This window comes from Oenanthe melanoleuca, chromosome 17 (genome assembly GCF_029582105.1).
Source record: "Oenanthe melanoleuca isolate GR-GAL-2019-014 chromosome 17, OMel1.0, whole genome shotgun sequence".
In the NCBI taxonomy this organism is placed as follows: domain Eukaryota; kingdom Metazoa; phylum Chordata; class Aves; order Passeriformes; family Muscicapidae; genus Oenanthe; species Oenanthe melanoleuca.
Genome location: NC_079350.1, coordinates 6,690,763 through 6,709,843, shown reverse-complemented (window position 1 = coordinate 6,709,843; position 19,081 = coordinate 6,690,763). Strand labels below are relative to the sequence as shown.

At 39.3% G+C, this 19,081-nt stretch overlaps 1 protein-coding gene across 6 annotated transcripts in view; it reads right to left on the bottom strand.

The window, feature by feature from the left end:
* Positions 1-19,081, bottom strand: part of CDK5RAP2 (CDK5 regulatory subunit associated protein 2) — a 67,971-nt gene that overhangs the window by 48,364 nt on the left and 526 nt on the right. For all 6 annotated transcript variants that reach the window (XM_056505224.1, XM_056505225.1, XM_056505229.1 and 3 more), the window contains 12 exons: positions 18,627-18,694; positions 15,177-15,287; positions 14,315-14,391; positions 13,470-13,590; positions 11,864-12,015; positions 10,817-10,979; positions 9,475-9,528; positions 8,948-9,067; positions 8,271-8,363; positions 6,777-6,995; positions 1,238-1,408; positions 332-505 (listed from right to left, as the gene is read on the bottom strand). In XM_056505224.1, the coding sequence (XP_056361199.1) occupies positions 332-505; positions 1,238-1,408; positions 6,777-6,995; positions 8,271-8,363; positions 8,948-9,067; positions 9,475-9,528; positions 10,817-10,979; positions 11,864-12,015; positions 13,470-13,590; positions 14,315-14,391; positions 15,177-15,287; positions 18,627-18,694 (1,523 nt within the window). The remainder of the gene's footprint in view (positions 1-331; positions 506-1,237; positions 1,409-6,776; positions 6,996-8,270; positions 8,364-8,947; positions 9,068-9,474; positions 9,529-10,816; positions 10,980-11,863; positions 12,016-13,469; positions 13,591-14,314; positions 14,392-15,176; positions 15,288-18,626; positions 18,695-19,081) is intronic.

Here is a 19,081-nt window from a genome sequence, read left to right as displayed (position 1 = left end):
GTCACCAGCTCTGTGCACTCTTTTCCCTTATCTATCCAAAGTACACAAACTCTTCTCTGCACCTCTCTCCAGAAATGCAGATATCCTCCCACTCAGTGAATTATGGCTGCTCCAAGCACCAAAAAACCTCTGCCTCTTTATGGCAGGAAAAACATCTTACATGCTTTCTCAAAGTAGGGAATTCAGTGACTGATGCCATATACATTCATCAGAGCACAACCCATGGTGAATTACAACATCTGTCAGTCCACAGCTTAGAACCAAAGTCAAAATTCTCTTCAGTGTGAAGTCAAGGTACTTATCTTCAAATGATCACTTATGCAAAACTCACCTCCAGCTCTCTGACTATCTTGATAATTGACTGTTGAGTCTGTGCAGCACATTTCTCCTTTACTAAGCCCTCATTTTTCAGTTCAAGTTCTTCATTAGCTCTTAGAAGGTTCTTGCACTTATTCTGGAGCTCCTGCAGCTCTGCATCCTTTTCTTTAACAGTTCCATTAAGTCTCTAACAAAAGAAAACAGGGAGTTTTACAACATTTACTCTAATTCTAAACTGCAAAATACAAGACCTAACAAAATTCAGGAGAATATCCAAGGATGACCTGGAACATGTTATTCCCACACCTTGCAAAAAGAGCTCAATTTATGATACCAGAAGCAAAACCAAAAGATTCACAAAAGCTTTTCCCACCTATGCAACCTTTTCAGTATTAAGAAATGAAGTCAAGGCTTGCACTTTGCCTCCAGGTACAGAGCAACCTCAACTCTGACTCTGCACTGCTGGCTGAATATCATCACCACTTTTTTTACTCTGTGTGAAAGCTGAGCAGGGGCCTGTTACCATTCAGGCAGGAACCATCTCATACAGGTCATTTGGGGCTCCCAGAAAAGAAGATAAAATATTTCACTATCCATACTATTCCTCAACTTCCACTTTCTGCACAATAAACTGAAAATCATGAGCACTTCAGAGCTTTTACAACAGTGACAATATAAGTATTAGTAAAGCTTTCTTCCCCCTCTGTCCACACGCTTCACAAAGCCCTAACAAGAAATCCTGGTGAATGCCACACACTCTGTAATTACAGGTCTGTTCTGCAAACACAGTATTATGAGAAGTGAAGGATTATCATCAAAATCAACAATAACTCCAAACACAAACGTGGTTCTGTAATAATTCCCCATACAAAATCAAATGATAAGTTTCCATTTTTCATTTCAGAGTAAGTCTACCTACCTCAAGCAGCAGATCCTTGTGATTGACACTGTCTGTCAGCTGCCTTATAACAAGTTCTTGGCTCTGCAGCTTCTGATTGCTTTCACTCAAAAGAATATTGTAATGGTGTTCAACTGCTTTTTCTTTCTCAGTCATTTCACCATGTAATTTCTCTAGTTGATTTCTAAGGTCCTACAAAAAAAATGAAACTGAATATGCAGCAAATCAATTTAAAGCAAGTTTAAGACTAACAACCCACACTATCACTGAAGAACGTACTGAAGCTGCTTTCTCTTGGCATCAATGAATACAATTAAAGAAAGAACAACTTTCAGATGTCAGTATTTTCTTCCAAAAATCTAAGTTGTTGTTTAAATGCTTTTCATACAGAATGGCTGGACTCCAAGGCAGTTTGGAATATTATGCACATAGATGTTGTCAGAATGAGCATTCACTTCTGAGTCAATTTACTCCCTGGCTAGAAATAGGAGAAAATTGCTTACAGGTGATTCAGTTTGTCATTTGCCTTTTTCTCATCACACCATGAAAATTGTTGCACACTGGTTACTTTGGGCATCAAACAAAAGGTCAGAAATGTTAAAACTTTTTTTCTTTTGACAAGAACACAAACTTCAAATGACCAATCAGGTCAGCCCCATGATCAGAAGGGATGAACTCGACTCTGGCTCTGTTAATTGCTTCCTGCAGCTCCAATTTTAGCTGCATTACCTCCACACCTTAGTTTCCCATCAGAGAAATGTGTGCTCCTTGCTTTGCTGCTAAACCATAGGAACAACCTCTTTCAGCAGCTTCTATGCAGCAGCAAGTCCCAAGGGCTCTGAGATCTGTTGGGACCAACGTGGAATGCTGCAATGGAAGAGCAGCAGCTCCTGGGCTGCCCCAACCACAGCTCTGCTCTGCAACCCTGCAGATCCTGTCCCACTCCAGCTGAAAATCCACCTCTGGAAACAGCTCTCCATGGGGTTTCAAAGTCTGGCCACCCTACTACACCTTGGGTTCCAAAAAGTAACATCAAACAATTTCTACTCCTTACATTCTGTTAAGAACCAGGACAATCAGTACATCTATGGGAATATAGGAGATTATCAGCATGGAATTTATAGGCAGCTCACAGTTAGAGTAGAAAATATTTCAGAGCACAGGGCAGTAGCAAAATTTCCAATGTGGCTTTTCTGTCCTTCCACCTTCTCTCCCACCACCACTGTTTTGTGCCACTTCTAAAATTTTTGCTGGTTAGCTGGGAAGTTTCAACACTGTCAGTTGAAGGAGGTAAAGCTTGCAAAGACACCAGCCTCATTTTATAAACTTTTCCTCTGCCTCTACTGCACAGATTGTGTGGAAAAAAGAGAGGTAGAAACTTGTAACACAGGAGCTGTTGCCTAAAATTAAACAACTAAAACTTACAGGAGACTTTATACTATCTAAACTTCTGTTCAGACCCAAAGAACCAAGTAACACAGCCTACACCTTCAAATAAATGTTTTCTATTTATTCCCCAAAAGGGCCCATTTGTGAAGTAGCATGAGCCCGTTAAATAGTTTGCACATATGGTAGTCACCTATAAACTTTACTTTTACCTCCCCTGGGATTTAAAACTTAATAGTTGTTTCTTATTCTAAGTCCAAAGAAATAGCACTAGTGACATTTTAATTGCAGTCTCTTTAAAAACTGTTTTATGTCCTTTCCTTGACTTAATTACCTTGCTTCATGCAGGTTCACATCAAATCCTTAACATCACTTTATTACTTCAGTGTTTTATTTCTGTTTATTTTGCACATTAAATGCAAAATGTCATTTACAAAGCCTTTTGGTTTACTTTCTTCATTTTAGCTTCGTGCTCAGGATTCAGCTAAGAAACACCTAACAGCTCCCAAAACCCCCTCAGATGTTATTCAAAGAATGATTACACCACAGCCTTCAGTTCTACTAACTGATTTGTTTCAGGAGCAGAGCTACTTGCTTGACTAAGAAAACTGAAGAACAGCAGAATCAGGTCCAAGTTTTGTCTAGATACCCAAATTCTCCAATATGTTCCTGTTTTTCCCTAACTGCTGCCTATAAATACAAACTGCAGTGGGAAGTAGTGCAAGCTCTGATAATTGCAAAGGCTCTTGGCTCCAAGTTGTGGAGTCCTTCAAGTGGGTCACATTAAGCCTATTCCCACACAGCACTGGAATTGGAAGCAGAGGATCAGTGTTACCACATTCCCTGTGCTGCAAAGGTCACTCCTTGGTTTTTTTTTTAATGTTATTTTTATGCTATCACATTACTGAGCAGCTTTAACTGACACATTACCTGCAATTAAACTTCTGAGGATTTTTCATCTGGCCTGTAGCTTCAAGTGACCAACACTGTGACTCTTAATGAAAACCATAAGCAGCTTGAAGATGACAGACATGCAGAGTTAGAAAGATGATGCTGCAACAACTCTAATCCACCTGTTCCCTCATCTCAGCCCTCCAGAAACCAGGTTTCTGCCTTAAAACTGCAAAACTGTAATGGGCAGGTTTATGGAAAGAGCTGGACTGACAAGAGATGCAATTATGGAAAAAGTAAAACAGCCTGTGAGAGATTTGCTATTTGCACATAACTTTGCCTCTACTACTTCTGCCCCCAGAACTCCCTAAATCCTTCCCAAGGCAAGCTAGAGGTGAGACTGAAAATTACCTTCTTTGCATGAGCTGGAATTCTGTAACACACCAAACTATCCATCACTGTAGCAGGTTGCTTGAACTCATTGACCACTCAAATTGTCTGGGAGAAAATCTATTGGTTTCTATACATTGACTTGCAAGGGTAATATAGTACCTACAGCTCTCAGAGCATAAACTTGGCAATTCTCTCTGCCAACCTTTTCCCCAAGAGACTTTTCTATGATTAATGATAGCTGAACTAAGAAAAATGAACGTGAAACACTGTAATATAGAAGACTGGAGCAGATGCCTCCCCCTCCTTGTCAGATGAAAACCAGTTTGGTGAATAATTAAGTTGTGAAGCTCCAAAACCTTCCTCTCAGGCTAAACTACAGGTAGGAAGACTAAATAATAAATTCTGCCTAATGAGTTATTCTGCATTTCCCCAACCAACTGATCAAATATGAATTACCTAGTAAATACACTTCAACTGTCTACATTTAGGCCTGGAGAGAGAATGGATATGAGAAGTGTTTAATCATGTAAATTTGAACAAACTTCTCCAGGAAGAAGCACTCTGTAACATCCCTGTTACAGGCACAGTAACATGATAGCCACGAACAACATCAAGGATTAGATGTTTGTTCCTCACCCATAGTGTGTAAAAATAAAAGTCCAAAGTTTCTTGTTCCAAAGAGCTTTAAGTGATGTTTAACAGCCTCTTGATAGTGATGCTTAATAACAGCTTTTGGAAAGCACAGAAGAGCTTTTAAAAGCTCTTTCAGACATCTTTTAAAGTTGTCCACCCTAAGGCAGGACCATGGTTCAACATCTAAACTCATTAATCCAGGAAACTCCTAATATTGGCCAAAGTCTGTGATCTGGATGATCAGCTCATGTGTAACAGTCTTATTTGATTTAGTTTCACTTTTTTCCCCTCCAGGACAGTAATGCCCAATTCATGTCCAGACAAACTGGGTTTACAGCAGGCCAAGAAATAGATTTTAGGGAGGTTGCTTGTTGGAGTGTTTGGGTTTTTTTTTCATGAACACATGCAAAAATTAGCATTACCCCAATTACAGCATATGGAAAATCACTTCAAATTTCCCTGTGAATGAGTGAAGAGCTAGGGCAGCAGCTCATTACAGATATTGAGGGCATTTTCTACAGTTCATACACTTTTTTCCTAACTTTATTCAAACAAAATAGAAACACTGATAAATAGGCATCTTGGAGCATAAATAGAAGTGAGTTTTAAAGGCTGTGTCATAAAAAGTTTGCAGCAGATCACCGAGGCAGTTTCCTATTTGTCAAAGAGCAAAATCTCACAGCATATTGTTTAACTCCCACATATCTACTGCTTAATGGGCAACACTTCACAGGCAATGTGGCTCTATCCAATGCACTTGCTGCTCTGAAATTGAAGCAGCTGTTCTGCAAGGAGTAGGAAATAGGTTAGGGATATAATTTTTATAAGACTGCTCATCTTTTGGCAGGAATGCTTTTCCCCCAAGGAGCTCATCATTTACATGAAAAACTTGGACATTATGGAGTCAAACAGGGCTCCTGTAATCCAGCTAACTCCAAATCCCCTGGCAACTCCCTACCCAGTCCTATTTTTCCTGTCTTTCCTGTACACTTCTATTCTAGCTGCCCTGAAAGACGAAAAAAAATCTGAATAGAGAAGACAGTTAAATATAAAATACTTCAAATCAATAAATGTTCTCTGTGGCTGTTTTACTGACAGCAGCGATCTGTTCTCACTCTCCTTAACCTCAAGGCCCTGAAGAAATCTCAAAGCACACCAAAGATAGAGATTTTGTGATGGCAGCCAAACCACAGTTGACAATCAAACAAAAATGCCTTAAATTGGGACTAGGAGGGGGAGAGGAACTTCATTTATTTGCAGGTAAAGAGACCCCTCTGCTGGTTTTAAGGAATAGTGCAGGAGCAGCAATTTCCACATCTCCCTGCTTTATTAAGGTCCTTATTTAATAATGGAACCAAAACATCTAGTGAATAAAGACAGGCTCATTAAATCTTTTATGTAATTTAATATAGCAGGAGACTAATCCCTAACTGAGGAGGATCAGACTCTGGATGCAAGCAGGACTCTGCTCATTATGCAAATGCTGCCCTTGTGGAAGCAATGGTGAGAAGACTTTAGCAAAATCCACATGACAAAGCATTCAGGTGAGAAGTGTTTTGTGTCAAAGCCTCAGCAGAAGGTGCATCCTTTTTTCAAATGAAGAAAAGGAGAAACCTCATCATTTCACTTTGTTGCATCAGCTGTGAGTGCTGGGAGCAGGAGAGCTTATCTGAATGCCCACAGCAAGGTAAAAACCCTCAAGAGAATATGAAGCAGCAGAATTAATGAACAGCACCACATCTTTTATGTTAAACTGTGATCAATTAATCCTGTGCTTTGGGTCTTTCACAAGCAGAAGTTATTTAATATACAGCCTTTACAGTGACCCTGCTAGGAGAGCAGAGAACAGGCTGAGGTTTGGCTCCAGGTCACAATTAGAAGAATGTTTAAGTAGTGAAATTTAAGATCATCTACAGATATGCAACAAGAAAAATATGGCAGAAATGTAAACATACATCATCATGCCTGTTCAGATTCTCTTATCAGAAAAACTGGAATCAACAGTAACCATTTACCACTTTTAAAGGCTAATAAGTTTTTTTCTAGGACCTAACTATCAAAATGATAATTAAAATATTATTCTGTGCAGACTATGTGCCAGAATTTTCCTCAATTTTCATACACAGCATTAGGCAGTGTCAGGCATTTCTTTCCAAAAGTTATTTAAATTATAAACCTAATTTTGTTAGAAAAGGACCTGCTAAAGCACTGAATTATTTCTAGACTTTAGGAAATAAAGCAAAAGCATGATATTAACATTAATAGTTTTGTCACTCCTGCTCTTCTGCAGTTGTGCCTCATCCAGCTCCTTCTCCATTTTCTCTCTTTCCAAGTTGAGATCACTCAGCTCTTGCCCAGTGACTTTGATTATCCTCTGCAGCCTGCGATTCTCAGCGTCCTTGGTGAGGTTCTCTGAGCGCAGCTCTGCCAGCAGGGTCTCCTTCTCCATCAGCAGGGCCTGGTAATCTGCAGCACCCTGAAACACAAAGCAGCATGCAGCCTCCACAAGGGGGTTCTTTACTCCCATTGCATCCCACAAACCTGCTCCTCTTCCCAGTGTTTCAGAATTGGGCACAAAGAAACAGTGAAACGACAAAACAAGGAAAGTGTAACACTAAAAATCTCCTCTACTGATGTAACAAAACTTTCCAGGGCATCCAGTGCAGGCTAAGGAAGTCTGAGGTAACAAAGAAAAGAGAGAAAGGCAGATGTGCAAAGGAATCCACAGTGCAAACAAGGTCATGGCAGTGTCATTGATTCAGAAAGCTTTAATTACATCCAACTCTACTTCTGGAGTAGAGTCCAGTTTCAACCTGGGCTGGGGTAGCAAGTTACTGAGTATTTAATGAGAATTAAGGTTGGAAAAGGTCTTTAAGACAGAGTCCAGCTGCCAACCCAGGACCAGCACCCTGTTCACACCACCCCAGATCCTCATCCCTTCCAGGGAAGGTGACTGCAGCCTCCCCTTGGCACAGCCCATTGTGCTCTCACCACACTCTGCTACACTGGCCCTGGAGGCAGAGCAGAGGTGACAGCAGCAGCAGGGCTCTGACACCAGTTACTCACAGAGAACTGCCTCTACCCAGGGCTGGAGCTAAGGAGCAGAGCACTGAGGAGGAGGATTTGCTCTGCAATGTGGACTCTGTGGACAGGAGGGATCAGTCACACACTTTTTAAAATTGGAGCTTTTAAAAAAATCAAAGTCTCAGAAATCATTAAGTCCCTTTTCTCCTTCACACACACAAAAAGCATTACTACATGACATTTTCATAAATAATGTTCCACTGTTTTATAAATAGTGGTTTCACATTTATTATATAAATAAATCCAAGCAGGTGTCTCACACCCAGTTCAACACTGCTAATAGGAAGCCTGAGCTGGCACCATACTTTTGGGGAAAAAAAAGCTCAGGATAACCTCAGCTCCCCGGAAATTTGTGTCTTTATTTTTAACTTATTCTGATATTACATTTTTCTCAACATTCTCAGTTGGTTTAGATACAAAAAAAAAAAACCCAAAAAACAAGAAGGAAAAACAAGGTAAGTTATGTGACATTTTAACATTCTATTGTTCAAACAATTTGATTTGGGAATTTTTTTTAACATAAGAAAAATTAATAATTTTAACACAACATTTTAAATTAATTTCCATTCCTCTGCTTTTGAAGGCAGCAAACACTGCCTGCTGTGTGGAACTACAGGGAAGGGAGGAGCAGGAATGGGGGAAATCCCAACAAATTGCTTGTTCTTACCTTGAATTTTTGGACATGTGCCTTGTGAGTTGCCTCTCTTGCCTTAGCCAACGAAGCATTTAACTCTTCAATTTCAGAAGCCAGCTCCTCATTCTTTAAATAAAGTAAAATGAATACTGTGTAAGAAGAGTTATTTCTAAGGATGGCAAAGCAGTAATTTCTACCCCATCTCATTAAACATTCAGCCAATTACACAAAACACTTTCAAGAACACCAAATACATCATAGTAAATCTTATAAAAAGAAATTCTTACTCTTATACACTCTCAAGACTGCCTATCACTCAAGTGAAGTATTTCCCACTCTTCCACACAAGCTGAATTTCAGCTGATGCTGACCTCTCTCATTTTAGCTGCCTTTGACAGCTCCACTTACTCAACAACATAAAACACCCCTCCTATCTCCTAAGTGGTGCTCAGAGCTGATAAAAATCAGTATGCAACCGAGAACATTTTTCTTTCAACTTCTTAAGGGAGGAAAATACTTAAGTGATACTTTCTCCTGTCTCCTCCAGCCCAAGAGCCCAAACTGCAGCCCAGCAGAACTGCTCAGAGAGGTGACAGCAGTGACAGGGACCCACTCAAAGCCTCCTCATGCCTACAGTGAGATCAGAGCCTGCCACACACACAACTCCCTGTGCTACTTCAGCATTCCAGCAGGATCACAATCACCCTTACCTCTTTCTCCTTTGCTTTTATGGCAACAGTTAGTCCTTGGATTGTTTTATCCCTTTTCAAACCATTCTTCTTTTCAACAGCAAGCTCATTTTCTCTCTCTTGCAGCTCTTCTTGGAGTGACTAAATTAGATTATGTGAAAGTTGCATTAACTTCCCACTAAGAGATACTGTAACTGCACATTAATAAGAACATTCCCTCAGTTCTTAGAGCTTATTACTCAGATTACCAACATAAAATACAGTCCCCAAAATGAGAGGCAGCATCTTAAAGGTGTGCTTGGAATATTGTATAAGGAGGTAGGCCACAAGCATCAGCTTCAATATTTCATGAGTGTGTCTGTCAGTTTGACTGAAAATTGCTTCAAAAACAGGAGGGGTCTTCCTGTCATCTCATATAAAAGAATATAACAGAGGACCTGCTCTGCTTTCTTTGGAGCCAAGGCCTCCTGTGCCTATGAAAGGATAACAGAGGGAGCCCAACACACACTGAAAGGGGTCAAGGAAACAGCAGCAACATTGGAACTTACCTGAATTTTTTTTTCAAAGGAATTTCTCTCATTTTTAAGCTCTATTCTAAGAGCCTGTAAGAATAAAACAGTTGTTATGGTCACTTTAACTCATTCTCAACACAAATACACTCATTAAGTATTAAACTGAAGCAAAATGAGCTTAAAGACCCTGGGCATGAAATAAGCCAGTCCAAATTAAGGAGAAAAAAAAAAAAAAAAAAAAAAAGAGAGAACAAAAAACCTCAAAACATGAGACAGAACAACTTCACTTGCTGAGTTGCTAGAGGTGCATTTTTGTGACATTTATCTTTGTCAGCTTTTATCAAAAGAGATTTTAATTAGCTCTTTTCCCTGGGGAGGTTACAGAATTATTTGTTTTAAAAAAGTAATCATACATAAAACCAGAGTTGTGCAAATTCATCAAATTTTTTTTCTCCAATAGTGCACCCCAAATGATCATATGCACTCTGCCCCCCTCCTGTGAAATTATTAAAGATGATGCTGTTTTCACCTTGACACACAAATACCCCTGTGAAACCAGGGTAGTTTTTCCTGGCACAGACCATTTAAATTGCAAGACCACCCAGAACTGAAAACTTTTACTACCTCTAATCAATCCCATCATAAAAGATTCATGACACAGACAAAAAAAATGTCTCTATGTACTGAGCTGAGCAATATTAAGTTCCAAAACAAAGGGGAAGAAAAATTCTCAGATGCCTGACAGCCTCCATAATTAACTTTCTTAATTCTGCCAGTTTTAATTTTGTCTTTGAATAACCAATAGGGAAAAAAAAATAGACAACAAGCCTCAGGACCTGTTTCTACATTCCAGCTTTCAGGATCTCTGCCTTCCTATTTAGAAGCCAAGTGAAATAAAAAGCTGATTCTTGTACTTTTTATAAGCTAAAGGGGAAACTCACACTTTATTTCATGAGATGTTTTTATACCTCCCTTACCACAGCTTTTTTTCAGACCATAACAGCAGAGACACTTCTCAAGAATGAATTCTCAAATCACATTCTTCACTTTTATAGCATTTATGTCATCCAGTGAGGGATCTATTACCATCTAGGATTTCTCTAATATATACTTCTGTAAAGCAATTGCACTGTATCTGTTCCACAGGAATCAAGTCAGTGGGAAGCACAACCTCTCACTGAAGGAATGGATAAACAAGGATTAATATTGCCCACCAAGCCACAGCATAACCCACAAATGGTAAGAAACTGGAAAATGAAGGAGAAAATAATATTTTTAAAAATTGGATGATGTCACTTACACAGTGTCATGCACAAAACCTTTAAAATCCTACCCCCATGGGATTTATAACATGTAATTCATCAGGCACTTTCCTCACCTCTAGCTCACTATCCTTTTCCAGCCTCAAAGCAAAGGTGAGTTCTCTGATTTTTTCTGCTGGCAAGTTCCCATCAGAAGATCCACTCTGAGACTTTTCCTTTTCGAGGTGTTGAATTAGAGCTTCTTTACTTTTCAGGGACAGATTCAGTTGCTCTATAAGTCTAAAATTACAAGATTTTAAATATTAATCTTGCACCATCTACCAGCAATTGCAGTAAACCTTCCAGACAACTCTCCTAAGTGAAGACTCAAGACAATACTTGTGCAACTTAAGGAAGGACTTTCATAACCCTGGAAAACTTCAAAAAGTGCTGTAAATTTAACATAAGCAAACAGATTTGTGCTATCTGCAAAGTGCTCATTCTTATTTTCCTCCAATACCACTTCAAATACCAACAGTTAAGTTTCAATATTTTACTTACATTGTCCTTTACAGTACACACAAAAATCTTATTAATCTATTTCCTTTCTTAACCCACACACCACATTCTTATGTACCTTCAGCAAGTGTCTCAAGTACTCTGTTTCATCTAAATTTGTATCTAAGTGGTTCTCATTTCACATAAACAAAAATTAAAAAAACAAAAAAAAACCCAACAAGTCAGGTCAGTGCTGCTGTCTTCTGTCAATATACATCTTCACACTTCCAGTATTCCAAGAACAATAAAGATGTTTGCTGACAGACCTGATGTTACAATGAAAACTTTGCAGCATAAGATGCCACCCCTGACTCCTCATGTTTTGTAACCTGGATTGTAGATGTATTTCCAGCAGTGTTTCTCTTCCCATTCAGTTTAGCAGCCTGACCCATGAGCTTATGTTTCACAGATCCTGACCCTGTTAGGCTTTCAGGGAATTTTTAATGACTTTACTCCACAAAGCACCAAACTGCTTGCTGTGCTGCCATTCACTCCATGGATGGCCAGCAGCTCTCCTGTACCCAAGGGTAGGACCAAACTAAACAAACCCAAACCTGTGCTGACTCCTCACACTTTAGCAATAAAGAATTCCAGCAGGTAGAAACATTGCTGGCAACAGCTCTGACCTGTCTTTCTCAGCCTCTGTAACCTTGTCCACATCCTTGGCAGGGGCATTCATAATTGAAGCAAGTTTCTGCTCAGCAGCAATTCTCAGGGCTTTCTCCTTCTCTGTCATTGCAAGGGCTTTTTCCACCTCTTCTTGGGCAGCTTTAAGATTCTGAAATTAAAACACACAATCCTGATGCCTCTAAGAACTAAATGCTCATGAATATTTTTCACATACTGAAGTTTCTTCTACCCAACATATGTCAGGATGTTTAATTTAGGAACTTTTACCAAGTATTTCAAGCTCTTTGTAAATGTTTCTGAACCCTGTGTCTGCATTTTCAAGATTAAGCCACTTTCTGTGGTAGAGAAAAAAGGGAAATCTATTTGAAAGAAATAAAAAACACTCTAACTGATAGCAGAACTAGAAACAAAAGTGCCCCAATGTTATGGTTTTAGATTTAGCAATTATAACATGGTTTTGTCCCACTGTCCTCCCACTATCATAATAAATAGCTATATTTAAATTAAAGATGTTAAAGAAGGGCTTTTTTGTTCAATAAAATTAATATTCCCAAGCTCACTGTAGCTAATTGGAACTCTTTCCAACATCATTTATAATATTGTGCAGGAATTGATAAAGTATGAACCAGACATTTTTCTCTTGAACAGCAAAAAAAGTGGAGATAACAGCCAGAGATTTCAGTCAACTTCCTCTGGGTGACCCAACACAGAGATGGAGAATGCCAAAAAAAAGAAAAAAGACACACAAAACAACTTTCCATATACCAAATCAAATTTGATTCAGATCTTCATTTCTACATTGCAAGTTCCCCTGCTGTGCTCACCCAATTTAGTTTCCTATGAAATAAAAGCCTCCTTGTAGCCTAAAAAGCCATTCCCCCCCTGCCCTCACATCTAAACTAAAAAGCACCTCAATGGGGGAGGGAGAGGAAAACCTCTTTCACCACTGAACTTCCCCACTCAACCCCTCTCTGAAAAGCTGTTTTGCCAACATTCACTTGTCAATCAAGCACTCTGAAGGAAATTAATCTTTGTTAGCACTCCCTGGATCTATATAATTACATGCTGCTGTGTAAACCTGTGCCTAAAACCACACTGCAGTGTTAGAATTCATAAGCAGAATAAAATTAATGTCAGAGGCCAACACTATCTTTGGGCTACAGAAAATACCTGATCTCCATGAGATCAGAAAATCTGCTCTTCAACCTATCAGGTCTGGAAAACACCAGCCTGACTGCCTGATTTGGGACAGAGGAAGCAATTTAAGAACTTCTCAACCAGTTCAACAGCACAAAGAATGCTTTCAGAAATCCCAGTTCCACTAAAATGAGTAAGAGGCCATGCAAATTCCCCTTGCCTCCTGCCTGAAGGAACTCACTTTAAATGGACTTCAGTCATCCTTGTGGGTCCCTTCCCTTTACACTACAATTCCCCTGTAAAGTAACCAGAACTCAACAATAAATACAGGAATAAACTGCCTCAAGCACAGACAGTGAGGAAATGAAAAAGACATTATGAAAATATAGAATGAGTATCAAATCTCAGGTAACTGTACAAAGACAGCAGTGATTCCTTATCATTCCATCAGCTGTGGTCACTCACCTGTTCCAGAAGGTTTATTCTGCCAGTCAGCATTGCCTCCATCTCTTGCATCTTCTTCTGTGCCTCCTTCCCACGCTGCACTTCAGCATCCCCACCCTGGGCCAGGCTTTCCACTGCCTTACTGAATACAGGAGCACAGGCAGAAATCAATGTGGAAAACATGTCAGGTGCCAGTGGCTGGTGGATTATGCTCAAGCATCTTCCACCTTCTGTGTGCCTGCTTATCACTTTAGGGTTAAACACAAAGATCTACAGGCTATGCAGCAATTTGGGTGCTGTCTGTGAGTTCCACATACAAGCCTTGGCACAGTGGATAAAGAAGCATTTTAGATGTATGATGAAAAAGTGAAATATTTCTTTTATATTTCTAAAGCTTCCAAATACACTATAAAGCCTTCAGCACACCTGTGTTTTCTACAGGAAGCAGCAATGGAATAAACTGAACACATGGAGCTGCTGAGATCATTTGCCTTTTCAGTATGTGTTAAAACCTTATGAGAAAAGAACAGTCAGTGTCTCCTTACTCAACACCAGATGTTGCTCATGACTGCCACCTAAATTTTCCTTTCTAGCATGACCTTGTGCAAGGTTCCCTTCAAAGCACAGCAATACCCTTTGAGCAACCTGGAGAGATCAAACAAAATTCATCTGGTCCTCAGGAAAACAAAGAAAATTCCATTGCAATTGAGGCCTGGGAGCAATCAACAGCTGCCAGCCTGGATTAGTTTTGAACCAGACATTTCTAAATAAGTGCCCTTTAGATCCTCCAATTCCTAAAGCATCAGGAAAAAACACACAGAAAGAAATGCTAAGTAATGGACAGCAAGAAATGAACTGGTGCTTACTAGGCCTTGATGAGCAGCTTCTCCCTCTCCTGCAGTTCACGCTTCAGACTTTCTATCTCAACTTTCAGCTCAATGTTCTGTGACAAAAGAAGGAAAATGTCTGGAAAGAACTGGAAGATCACCCATCCCCAAAGTTATTGGCAGTGTGTAGATTACTTTTTGCTTGGACCAGCAAATATAAAGCATGACTGGGATAAGAACAGACATTTAACTGTTAAATACATGCTTTGCAAGGTTCAAGCCTCCCAGAAATATCCATAGCATTAAGGACCACTGCACTCAAGCAATACAAATCCTCTGCACACACACTTAACTGCTCTAACAGGGAGCAGTTTGGGAATTTCTAGGGTTTCCAGGCATACTTTTTTTTTTAAGCTATATTTGATTTTCTTTTCAAAACCTGATTTTATCAACTACAGAAGTTTTTAGTAATTTTAGAATTATTTTGTTATAGCCTGAGGAAAGCTCTCATGATGTAAATTCACAAAGAACTCCTTGGCCAGGAAGCTGACAAACACCATTTCAACACATCAGCAATTACAAAAAAATCACCAATAGAGAAGACCAGGCAGCAATATTCAGCTGCAGCTGTCATCTATTCAAACATCAATTTATGATCTTAACTACTGAAACATCCATCAAGAGAGACTCAAGATTCCATCCCAGACCTGAGCAAAGCACCTCTTTAGGTCACTTTAATTTAGTTATTACTGAAAAGGACAAGGTCAGAATAAAATAATCACATCAAAATTTCCAATAACAAAAAAAAAAGACTTAAAAGTCAAGTGAAACAGGCAACCTCCCCACAAAACCAACTCTTCAAAAAGAGACACAGTTGCAGGAAATTATTCTAAATACCTACAATTTTGTAGATTTCTTCAGTGGGACCATCAAACTTCTGCTGCATTCGCTCCTCCAGAAAATAGATACGAAGTTTCAGGTTGAAGTTTTCTTTTTTCAGATCAGTGATTTGCTGTGAAAGAAACAAGATAATGAGAAAAAGAAAAAAAAAAAAAAAAAGGAAAAATCCTAGCGTCCAATAGTTTTGCTTTCACCAGTGCAAGACCAGAATTCCACCCACTTGACAAAGTTAAACTCATACATACATGTGGGTGACATGTCCAACTGAGAGGGTCTTAATTAAATATTTAAGACACAACCTTGTGCCCTTTGAACTATTTCCTAAAGTATCAAAACATTGACTGACTTGACACAATAAGAACTGAGGAAAGATTTTTTTTTAATCCAACAACACTAAGTAATTCTTCTAAATGATAGAACTTGAACAAAATACAATGTTGAAACAGAAATATTTCCTAAGCAAAAGCCTGGGAAAGCAGCTTCATTATAGGAGCCAGATAACTTTATTCACAGCAGGAAAAGCTACAAGCACACAAGTTAGACCAATCAAACACCAATAAAACCTTTATCCCATCCCATAATTCATAGTGCAATTCTTTGGGGAAAAATTGCTTATCACTTTTAACCTTTCTTGTAGAAGCAGTAACTTAGTTGATGGTTTCATTAAAGAAAGGAGTCTCCCTCTAAATTTTTTTAAGGGACTAAGCATAAAACATTCACTCAAATAAGACTCATGTCTCCTGCCAGATGCTTTCAGCAAATGGAAATCTAATATGTTACAGAGCTACTAATAAAATATTTATGTAGGCTTTTCCAGAACACTACAGTGCTATTTGTAAAAATTATTAGCAATACAATTTCCAAAATATTTGGCTTGTGAAACCCAAGATTACTTTCTGTAACTGCACTTAGAACCTGCATCTGCAAACAATTCTTCAGTTTAATAATCCCTGCCCAGCAAGCTGCCTTGTCATTATTCACAAAAGTGAAAATCATCTGAGCAACAGAAAATCCTACATAAACTTTGTGGCTCATTCCCACACCCTGAAGCAACCTGCAAATCATTCCCAGCACTTCCTGCTCATTCAGTAAAAGTCCAAGTGACAAAAACACTCTGAAGTGGTATCAGCTGAACTTCTAATTAGTCTCCACACAGTCAATATATTTCTGAGTCAAAAGGAAAAAATAATTTCAAAAGAATTCAGCATTTCACAAGTCTTGTTACATGTATTTCAGTGGCAGCAGGGATAAACCAAAGTGCTTAAGGGCACTATTTTCAAAAGGCAAATAAAACAGACTATACAATCTTAAACCAAGGAGTGAAACAAATGTCATCTCTGATGTTCAGTTTCTTGGATGAAAGTTAAAGCAAGCAGACAATTTAAGAGTTATTGCTTAATGAAAGAAAACATGTAAAATCTGAGAAAGTTCATACTGCCAAAAGATTTTAATGGCAACCCTCTGAACTTATACATTTGAAGACTCAATCTTAAATCCTTCATGTATTTTGGTTTCAAAAGGAATGAAAACCAAGACAATGATATACATACAGCACAGAATATTCCACAGCACAAACAGCATGGCAGCAAATCCTAGCTCAGATTAGCTCCTTTCCAAGTCTGCATGGAGCCAGTTTTGTTCAAAAGGGATCTGTCAGCAGTGGCTGTGGTTTCACAGCACAACAGTTTTCAACTATGAAGGCTGTTTCAGATTTACAGCAAAACTCTAAGGTTTGGAGAGACAAGAAAGAAACCCACAAATATTATTACTCAGCTCCCTTACTTGATACCCATCACCCTTTCTGTTCAGGAACACCTCATTATCCTTAACAAGGTCCTTCTCAGAGATGCTTTTCATTGTGCCCATGTAATCATGTTTTCTATAATAGAATGCTTTTTACTCCTATATTGCAACAAAGTTGGACACCATAAATAAATCAAAAATCTGCACATCCAACATTATCCAGCTCAGCACCTTCTCCAGGTATAAACATTAAAGGACCTTTCCTACATGGATCCACCTTTGTGCCCACTTAAGGGTCATTACTTCCATCCTGCTCTCTCTGAGCTATGAGGCCAGAGCCCTTTCTTTTCATTACATCCTTCTTAAAGCCTGTATGAATAACAGAGTTATAGAAAAAGGTTTAATGGTGTTTAATGTATATTCTTCTTCCTTCATGTCAATGGACCTTTGAGCTTCATTACACTGCTGGCATTCATAAAAGTTCTCATCCCAAGGGAAGTTTTACAGCTCAGTTTAATGTAGATGCCAGGCCTGTAAGGAGGCCCCTGTTCTACATCACACAGGACAAACTGCAACAGATTTTTCCTCCCTTCTTCAACTTTTTCTTGTGCCCAGGACACCTGCAGATAGTAAACCACTAGCAAAATGTATATTCTGGACTGAGGTCTTTGGCATTGGTCTGTGCTTAAAATCTCTTACTGTGATGTGTGCCAATGTCTCTTTACCCCAGCCAACACACAGAAATGAGAGAAAGGGAAATAGATACACACTGCAAAAAACATCCTTCACCAAAGGCTTTCCAAAACAACCTTTAAATTCTGAGCAAAGAGCAGAGCTTTCTCCTCAGGGGGGATAATAGGCAACAAGGAACTGAAAGAGTTTGTAAGGAACATCCATTTCAAACACAGCATTGCCACAAAAGGTAACAGCAGCTGTGCACTGAAACTGCAGGCTTGGCACAGCCCAAAGGCAGCAGCCACAGCCTTTATCTACAGCAATCATCTCAGAGATTTCAGGTTGCCTTCCTGTCTACAGACTCCTCACACAAAAATAAATATCTTCAAGTTTTTCACTCTAGTCCTTAATAGGGAAGTTGCCCTGCAACACACCCCAATCAAATCATCATTCAGCAGACATAAACAACTGTCTTATTCAATTTTATAAGCCAATACAGTTAACATATTTTTAAAATCTAATGTTGTCCTTTATATTCTAGTAAGTGCCAAAATACTTTTATCTACAGAGCTGTCACAATGACACTAGATTTCTCAACACAAGTACTCCAAGCACACTCATACTATAAAGCTAAAAAGCATTATACTGCAGTCAATGAACTAAAAAGCCAAATCCCACACTAGCCTAAATGAAAATAAACGTGATGTTTCCCTGAAATAAATCAAGAGCAGATGTGCAAACCAAGTTGTGATGTTTCTGGTGCGCTGCAGGAACTCTTGAGCAGAGGGTGCCAATTTTGTTTCACAACTTCAGCACAGCAGTTGGCTGTTCTGAACAACTAATTCCTGTCTCGGTTTTTGAAAGCAACACCTAAGAAATGGAGGCTCAAAGCATGGACAGGGACATTCACCTGGTCACACCTCCAAAGGATGCATGTCAATGACACAAACTAAGAGCCAGCACTTCAGCCAGCAAGCTGGAAATATGTTGGTAATAAATCTGTCACTGAGTTTTAACTAAAAGTTCTGCTTACATTTTCATAGTCCTTCATGGTCCGAGCTCGAGTTGGTGAGACTGTGTCTTCTGCCACATCTGGTACCACTAGACATTGAAGACAGAATAAGTTCAGACAGCAGAATCTAAGCAGGGCTTCAATTTGGCAAAGGTCTACACTAATCTAAACATAACAAAATCTTTTGGAAGTGAGTGAGGCTCTGCTAGGCCCCCTGTTTACATTACATGTTAGCATCTACATTCCTTTCTGATCACAGAAAGCTATCCCGAACTCCCAAATTCCATCACCCATTAAATTACCATGTACACTGGAATCAGGCCATGCGAGGTCAAGAATAAATCCTCAGAGCATCAATGGTGACGCAGAGCGCACAACCCCTAACCCCGGGCAGCAGGCGAGCAGCAGCGCTGGACATCCCGAGTATTTTAAGTGCACGCTGCACAAAAGCGCTGATCACCTTATGTAAGGCTGAG